This window comes from Macaca mulatta, chromosome 15, assembly GCF_049350105.2.
Source record: "Macaca mulatta isolate MMU2019108-1 chromosome 15, T2T-MMU8v2.0, whole genome shotgun sequence".
NCBI classification, from domain to species: domain Eukaryota; kingdom Metazoa; phylum Chordata; class Mammalia; order Primates; family Cercopithecidae; genus Macaca; species Macaca mulatta.
The window spans coordinates 78,025,921-78,035,296 of NC_133420.1; the positions used below are offsets into that span (position 1 = coordinate 78,025,921).

General features: G+C 34.6%; 2 protein-coding genes across 2 annotated transcripts; both read left to right on the forward strand.

The window, feature by feature from the left end:
- Positions 1–1,516: 1,516 nt before the first annotated feature.
- Positions 1,517–2,603, forward strand: LOC144334813 (interferon alpha-17-like). The gene has a single exon (XM_077966571.1). It carries the CDS (start codon positions 1,899–1,901, stop codon positions 2,466–2,468), a length of 570 nt encoding a protein of 189 aa, XP_077822697.1. The 5' UTR covers positions 1,517–1,898; the 3' UTR covers positions 2,469–2,603.
- A 1,555-nt stretch (positions 2,604–4,158) lies between these two features.
- Positions 4,159–8,438, forward strand: IFNA21 (interferon alpha 21). Its single transcript, XM_077966572.1, has one exon. The coding sequence runs from the start codon at positions 6,221–6,223 to the stop codon at positions 6,785–6,787; it is 567 nt and encodes a 188-aa protein (XP_077822698.1). The 5' UTR covers positions 4,159–6,220; the 3' UTR covers positions 6,788–8,438.
- Positions 8,439–9,376: the final 938 nt, after the last annotated feature.

Genomic DNA, 9,376 nt, shown 5'->3' on the forward strand with positions numbered 1-9,376 from the left:
AAGAACTTAAACAAATTTACCAAAAAAGAAAAAAAAAATCAAAAAGTTGGTAAAGGACACGAACAGACACTTCTCAAAAGAAGACTTTTATGTGGCCATAAACATGAAAAAAGCTGAACATCACTGATCATTACAGAAATGCAAATCAAAACCACAATGAGATACCGTCTCATGCCACTCAGAATGGCGATTACTAAAAAGTCAGGAAATAACAGATGCTGGTGAAGCTGTGGAAAAATAGGAAAGGTTTTACACTGTTGGTAGGAATGTAAATAAGTTCAACCATTGTGGAAGACAGTGTGGCAATTCATCAAGGATCTAGAACCAGAAATACCATTTGACCCAGCAATCCCATTGCTAGTAGAAGAAAAAATGAGAAAGTAGTAAACCTTCACTTACTAAATAGCTGATTTGCTAAAGCAGAGCTCATTCTATTTAAGGACTCAGCCTCTATAGGGCTGAGACAAACTAATTTCTTATGCAAAATAAAAAGTTAGAGTTAGAGTTCAGGATCACTCTGAAAGTTAATTCTTTAGTTGATAATATTCAATATTTATAAATTTATGAATTAGAACAAAGATGGTCTTTTTTATACGATAAGAATTGACTTGGATAAGAACTTCTGAAAACCTTTGAAAAATGACAATGATTTAATTGATAATATTTTCTAAGTCACATATGTGTATTGGAATGATACTTCTTCGAAGGTTACAAAAATTAGTTCTCGTAGTATAAACAAATCTGACATATTACAATAGTGTGTGACTCTCCAACAAGTCTATCCAACAAAATTTGATTGCTTAATGTACATCTTTCTCATTGGCTTTTGTTGTGTATCACATGAGAAGCACTGATATTGAGTTCAGGAAGATGCACAAAATACTTGCAAGATCAGTGTCATAAACCTAGGGCAAATAGATGACTGTGGTTGTAGGACTTTCTGTCCATTTTTTGCTGGATCTTAAAGTCTTATCACAATTTGTAGCTTTAGCCTGCATAACTTTGGGCTGCCATTGACTATCTGATGGTTATTACTTATGTTTGATCCTCAGTTTTTCAGGATGTTTTGTAGACTTTGAGAATTAAATGCAAATAGCTTATATTATATGATTTACTTCTACTAAAGTTACTCAACACATCAATATTTATGTTAAGTACTGAAAAGAAAAAAGTGTTGGCAATACCTGGATGAATACTGCAGCTAGTGAAGTTTACAAATTATTACAAATATATTACAAATATATTTACTCATATAAAGGAAAATTCAAAGCTTCATATACTATGAGAAAAATTTTAAAATATTATTCACATTTTTAGCAGTTCTGAATGATTAGGTAGGTAATTACATTCATATTATTAATGTGTATTTACATAGATTTTTATTTTGCATATGTACTTTCACACAACAAAATTTACATGAACAAATTACATTAAAAGTTATTTCACAATTATACTCGTCAAATTAAATTAAATGTCAATAGGTTTTAAACTTAGATTTTAGTTTAACTTTTCTGTCATTCTTAACTTTACATTGAATAAAAAGAGCAAAGTTTATAGTTTTTATCTGTGAAGTAGAGGTGTACACAGTATACATAAATAGATATGCCAAATCTGTGTTATTAAAAGTTCATGAAGATTTCAATTAGAAAATAATACCATAAAAAGTTTTGAGTGTAGGTGAAAAATAGGCAATGATGAAAAACATCTTTCAACACGTGTAGAGAGTGAATAAAGAAAGCAAAAACAGTAGATAGAAAGTAAAACTAGAGCATTTAGAAAATGGAAATTAGTATGTTCACTATTTAAGATCCATGCATGGAGCAAAGTCTTCAGAAAACCTAGAGGCCAAGGTTCAAGGTTACCCACCTCAGTAGCCTAGCAATATTTGCAACATCCCAATGGCCCTGTCCTTTTCTTTACTGATGGCCGTGGTGGTGCTCAACTACAAATCCATCTGCTCTCTGGGCTGTGATCTTCCTCAGACCCACAGCCTGGGTCATAGGAGGGCCTTGATACTCCTGGCACAAATGGGAAGAATCTCTCCTTTCTCCTGTCTGAAGGACAGACATGACTTTGGATTCCCCCAGGAGGAGTTTGATGGCAACCAGTTCCAGAAGGCTCAAGCCATGTCTGTCCTCCATGAGATGATCCAGCAGACCTTCAATCTCTTCAGCACAAAGGACTCATCTGCTGCTTGGGAACAGAACCTCCTAGAAAAATTTTCCGCTGAGCTTTACCAGCAACTGAATGCCTTGGAAGCCTGTGTGATAGCAGAGCCTGGGATGGAAGAGACTCTCTTGATGAATGAGGACTCCATCCTGGCTGTGAAGAAATACTTCCAAAGAATCACTCTCTATCTGACGGAGAAGAAGTACAGCCCCTGTGCCTGGGAGGTTGTCAGAGCAGAAATCATGAGATCCCTCTCTTTTTCAACAAACTTGCAAAGAAAATTAAGGAGGAAGGATTGAAAACTGGTTCAACATGGAAATGATCCTCATTGACGGACATGTCATCTCACACTTTCATGAGTTCTTCCATTTCAAAGGCTCATGACTCTTATAACCACCACGAGTTGAATCAAAATGTTCAAAAGTTTTCAGGAGTGTAAAGAAGCATCGTGTTTACCTGTGCAGGCACTAGTCCTTTACAGATGACCACGCTGATGTCTCTGTTCATCTGTTTATTTAAATATTTATTATTTACATATTTTTAAGATTTAAATTATTTTTATGTAATATCATGTGTACCTTTACATTGTGGTTAATGTGATAATATATGCTCTTCCTATTAGCCAATATATTAATTTCCTTTTTCATTAAATTTTTTTACTATACAAAATGTCTTGTGTTTGTTTATTCTTTAAGATAAAATGCAAAGCCTGACTGTACAACCTGACTTAAAAATAGATGATTTAATTAAGTTACCTATCATAATGTTATTCAAGTTTTAGAAAAATATATTTTTCTATACCAAGCTGTATGTTGTCATCAGGATACAAACATGAACATAAAAACTACAGTTCCTGTTCTCTTGTATCTTTGATTTTTGTCCAGAAAGAAATCTAAAAACAATAATAATGCTGAATTAATATCAGTTATGCTAACTGCTGTAATATGAAGAAATGAAAAAGCAATGAATTCCTCTTAGCAGAAGGTAGTTTGAGACATGTCTGGAAATTAAAGCAGAGATATTCTCTGTAAACTGACTTTCAACATGTAATTGAAAATGTACATTGCCAGTCAGATAAATGAGTTTGCAGTTTCAAGGAATACCATATCTGGAAATTCCTAACTGGCAATGGAAAGGCCAAAAATGAAATGGAATGGCTGTCCATGTGGTGAGCAAGTGGAGGGGGAAAAAGAGACTTAAACTGGATTCTGAGGACCTTCCACCAGTAAAGCGGGGGAACTGAAGAGACACACAGAAAACAGAGGTGGAATATCTTAACAGCAGAAGGACAAGAGGGAATGGTGATAAAAGCATATTTAGAAAATAAATGAGCTTAGAAAAAGAATCAATAGACTTACGAAAAATGTGAATTAAAACTGAGCACTACAGCAAGAAAAGAGATGGCAGTACAGAGCTTACTGAGAGCTGAATTGATAGAATTAATCAGCTGAAGCCATACTGGGGTAGGTAGAAGAGTGAATCCGAAAAGAAAAATCAAGATAACACATATAGAAAATTGTGAGAGATCTGCATTTGCAATGGAGGGAAGTAATAAGATTGCACTCTCCTTTTTGAAAATATATGTCACTAAATTTCATATATTTAATGCATTGGTAAATCATATTAATACATTTAGTATTTTATATTTTTAAAGCATAAAATATAAAATATTTACAATAGTAATTGATCATTATTTTGATTAATTCTCTGTTAAATGTCAGTAAAAACTGACACATTTCTTTCACAAAATAAAATCTGAAACTGGAAGAGATTCTTTTTCTCAAGGCTTTAGGAATGGGGAAAGGATTCCCTATTTAATAAATGGTGCTGGGAAAACTGGATTGCCATCAGCAGAAAACTGAAACTGGACCCCTTCCTTACACCTAATACAAAAATTAACTCAAGATGGATTAAACCTTAAATGTAAAACCCAAAACCATAAAAACCTTAGAAGAAAACCTAGGCAATAGTGCTCAGGACATAGGCATGTGCAATGATTTTATGATGAAATCACCAAAACCAACTGCAACAAAAGCTAAAATTGACAAATGACATTGAATTAAAGAGCTTCTGCACAGCAGAAGAAACTATGAATCATCAGAGTGAACAGGCACCCTAGAGAATGGGAGAAAATTTTTGCAGTCTACCCATCTGACGAAGGTCTAATAGCCAGAATGTACAAAGAACTTAAACAAATTTACCAAAAAAGAAAAAAAAAATCAAAAAGTTGGTAAAGGACACGAACAGACACTTCTCAAAAGAAGACTTTTATGTGGCCAATAAACATGAAAAAAGCTGAACATCACTGATCATTACAGAAATGCAAATCAAAACCACAATGAGATACCATCTCATGCCACTCAGAATGGCGATTACTAAAAAGTCAGGAAATAACAGATGCTGGTGAAGCTGTGGAAAAATGGAAAGGTTTTACACTGTTGGTAGGAATGTAAATTAGTTCAACCATTGTGGAAGACAGTGTGGCAATTCATCAACGATCTAGAACCAGAAATACCATTTGACCCAGCAATCCCATTGCTAGTAGAAGAAAAAATGAGAAACTAGTAAACCTTCACTTACTAAATAGCTGATTTGCTAAAGCAGAGCTCATTCTATTTAAGGACTCAGCCTCTATAGGGCTGAGACAAACTAACTTCTTATGCAAAATAAAAAGAGTCAGAGTTCAGGATCACTCTGAAAGTTAATTCTTTAGATGATAATATTCAATATTTATAAATTTATGAATTTAGAACAAAGATGGTCTTTTTTATTCGATAAGAATTGACTTGGATAAGAACTTCTGCAAACCTTTGAAAAATGACAATGATTTAATTGATAATATTTTCTAAGTCACATATGTTTATTGGAATGATACTTCTTCGAAGGGTACAAAAATTAGTTCTCATAGTATAAGCAAATCTAACATATTACAAGAGTTTGTGACTCTCCAACAAGTCTATCCAACAAAATTTGATTGCTTAATATACATCTTTCTCATTGGGTTTTGTTGTGTATCACATGAGAAGCATTGATATTGAGTTAAGGAAGATGCACAAAATATTTGCAAGATCAGTGTCACAAACCTAGGGCAAATAGATGACTGTGATTGTAGGACTTTCTGTCCATTTTTTGCTGGATCTTAAAGTCTTATCACAATTTGTAGCTTTAGCCTGCATAACTTTGGGCTGCCATTGACTATCTGATGGTTATTACTTATGTTTGATCCTCAGTTTTTCAGGATGTTTTGTAGACTTTGAGAATTAAATGCAAATAGCTTATATTATATGATTTATTTCTACTAAAGTTAGTCACACATCAATATTTATGTTAAGTACTGAAAAGAAAAAAGTGTTGGCAATACCTGGATGAATACTGCAGCTAGTGAAGTTTACAAATTATTTTCTCATATAAAGGAAAATTCAAAGCTTCATATACTATGAGAAAAATTTGAAAAAATTATTCACATTTTTAGCAGTTCTGAATGATTAGGTAGGTAATTACATTCATATTATTAATGTGTATTTACATCGATTTTTATTTTGCGTATGTAATTTCACACAACAAAATTTACATGAACATATTACATTAAAAGTTATTTCACAATTATACTCGTCAAATTAAATTAAATATCAATAGCTTTTAACTTAGATTTTAGTTTAACTTTTCTGTCATTCTTAACTTTACATTGAATAAAAAGAGCAAAGTTTATAGTTTTTATCTGTGAAGTAGAGGTGTACACAGTATACATAAATAGATATGCCACATCTGTTTTAATAAAAGTTCATGAAGATTTCAATTAGAAAATAATAGCATAAAAAGTTTTGAGTGTAGGTGAAAAATAGGCAATGATGAAAAACATCTTTCAACACATGTAGAGAGTGAATAAAGAAAGCAAAAACAGAGATAGAAAGTAAAACTAGAGCATTTAGAAAATGGAAATTAGTATGTTCACTATTTAAGATCCATGCACAGAGCAAGGTCTTCAGAAAACCTGGAGGCCAAGGTTCAAGGTTACCCACCTCAGTAGCCTAGCAATATTTGCAACATCCCAATGGCCCTGTCCTTTTCTTTACTGGTGGCCGTGGTGGTGCTCAGCTACAAATCCATCTGCTCTCTGGGCTGTGATCTGCCTCGGACCCACAGCCTGGGTCATAGGAGGGCCTTGATACTCCTGGCACAAATGGGAAGAATCTCTCCTTTCTCCTGTCTGAAGGACAGACATGACTTTGGATTCCCCCAGGAGGAGTTTGATGGCAACCAGTTCCAGAAGGCTCAAGCCATCTCTGTCCTTCATGAGATGATCCAGCAGACCTTCAATCTCTTCAGCACAAAGGACTCATCTGCTGCTTGGGAACACAGCCTCCTAGAAAAATTTTCCACTGGACTTTACCAGCAACTGAATGACCTGGAAGCCTGTGTGATACAGGAGGTTGGAGTGGAAGAGACTCCACTGACGAATGTGGACTGCATCCTGGCTGTGAGGAAATACTTCCAAAGAATCACCCTCTATCTGATGGAGAAGAAATACAGCCCTTGTGCCTGGGAGGTTGTCAGAGCAGAAATCATGAGATCCTTCTCTTTTTCAACAACCTTACAAGAAAGATTAAGGAGGAAGTAATGAAAGCTGGTTCAACACGGAAATGATCCATATTGACTAATACACCATTCCACACTTCCTTGACTTCTGCCATTTCAAAGACTCATTTCTGCTATGACCACTATACGAGTTGAATCAAAATTTTCAAATGTTTTCAGGAGTTTAAGGAAACATCATGTTTACCTGTGCAGGCGCTAGTCCTTTACAGATGAGCATGCTGATAGATCTGTTTATCTATCTATTAAAATATTTGTTTATTTTAAGATTTAAATTTTTTCCATATATTATTATATATACTTTTACGTTGTATTTGTTATATCAAAATATCTTCTTTATATTTAGTCAATATATTATTTTGCTTTTTTATTAATTTTTAGCATTAAAATTTCTTGCATTATTTGTTTATTCTTTAGAAAGAAATACCAAGACCAAATGTGCAATCTCATTACAGAATGGGTGGTACAATTCATTTACCCATCATCATTATATCCAAATTGTAAGTAAAAATTGACTTTCTCTAAGCCAAGTTTTATATTGCCCTTAGGATATCTAGGTGAACATAACAAACACAGTTTTCGCTTTCTTGTGTCTTTTATTTTTGTAAGGAAAATAATAACTCTACTTTCTAATACCTGGTACATTAACTGCTATAGTGAGAAGAAATAAAAACAAATGAAATTCAGTAAAACTGAAGGAAGGCATATCAAAAAAATTTTTTTAAAGTAGTAGATATCCTCTATTGTACAGAAATAGACATCTAAGTGCAAATGTCTATTGGCGACCTGTATTTTTGTCTGTAATTTAGAAGCAATACTATGAAGTGAAAGCCTGGAAACAGAAGTTGTCACATAGGTTGAATAGAATGAGAAAAAGACTTAAAATTTATTCCTGCAAACTTCAACTTTAAAGGGAGAGAAAAACCAGGAAAGATTTGGAATGGCCATGCATTGGGACAAGACAGAATGTTGTTAAGAGCATATTTAAAACACTGAAACTGCTTAGAAGAATCAATGCATTCATGCAAAATGTGGATTGAAAGTGTCCACTACATCTGGAAAATAGATGGCATTGTCACTTATAGAGCTAGTTGGGTGGAATTAAGCATAGTGGAGTAAGCTGGAAGAGTGAATCAGAGAAGAGAAATCAGTGACAATACATACAGAAAATGATCTTGAAAACTTTGTTTTCAGAATTGGAGGAGAGAAAGAGTGGCACTTTGAAAAGAATGTAAATTTTTTTCTCTGAATAATTTTTACTTTAAAAAATTTATTTGTCTCTGGATAGATTTTGTGAATTTGATGGACTGCCAAACCACTTTAATATATTTAATATTTTGATTTGAAATTATGACATTTAAATTAATTATAATAATTTATCATTGTTTTTCTTCATTATTTTGATTAATACTATGTTAAATGTCATTAAACTGCTCTGTCGATTGAAACCATTCACTACAGTGGGAACACAGATCAGTGCTGACCTTATGAGAACTGGACAAGTGGAAGTAATAAGCGGAAACTGGATCCAAAATGATCAGTTGAAATTAAAGAGCAAATGCAAAACATCCTCTCACAACTTTCCATTTCAATGAAAAAAGCAAAATTAGTAATCATGAGACGTTGAGGACAAGGGATTCTCTTATCGGAAGCTTGAAAAAGGGATATCAAGAAAGGAAACAGGCCGGGCGCGGTGGCTCAAGCCTGTAATCCCAGCACTTTGGGAGGCCGAGACGGGCGGATCACGAGGTCAGGAGATCGAGACCATCCTGGCTAACACGGTGAAACCCCGTCTCTACTAAAAATACAAGAAAAATTAGCCGGGCGAGGTGGCGGGCGCCTGTAGTCCCAGCTACTCGGGAGGCTGAGGCAGGAGAATGGCGTGAACCCGGGAGGCGGAGCTTGCAGTGAGCCGAGATCGCGCCACTGCACTCCAGCCTGGGGCACAGAGCAAGACTCCGTCTCAAAAAAAAAAAAAAAAAAAAAAAAAAAGAAAGGAAACAAACATTTGCTTTATTTACTTACATAGTTCCAGAAAAATTGCATAATATGGCATAGAAACATTCCGTTTTAAAACACAATCTGACTGAAATTTTCTCATATCTTTTGACATTTCTTCTTTGATCCATGAATTACTTAAAAGTGTATTATTTAATGTTCAAATATTTGGGAGTTTTTCAGATATCTTTATGCTACGAGTTTTTGTTTTTGTTTTTGTTTCTGATTTTGTTTTTGAGATGGAGTCGCACTCTGACGCCCAGGCTGGAGTGCAATGACGCAATCTCGGCTCACTGCAACCTCCGCCTCCCGAGTTCAAGCGATTCTCCTGCATCAGCCTCCCAAGTAGTTGGAATTACAGGAACCTAATTTTTGTATTGTTAGTAGAGATGGGGTTTCGCCCTGTTGACCAAGCTGGTCTCAAACTCTTAACCTCAAGTGATCCACATGCCTCAGCCTCCCAAAGTGCTGGTATTACAGGCATGAGCCACTGTGCCTGGACTATGCTACTGTTTTCTAGGTTTGTTTCGCTTGAAATTAAAGAGCATACTCTATCATTTTAATTCTTTTCATTAAACAGAAACTTGTTTATAACCCAGCATATGATCTATATTGG

Bases quoted from the DNA above. Each gene is read 5' to 3' on its own strand.
- IFNA21 (XM_077966572.1), top strand. From the start codon at position 6,221: ATGGCCCTGTCCTTTTCTTTACTGGTGGCCGTGGTGGTGCTCAGCTAC.
- LOC144334813 (XM_077966571.1), top strand. From the start codon at position 1,899: ATGGCCCTGTCCTTTTCTTTACTGATGGCCGTGGTGGTGCTCAACTAC.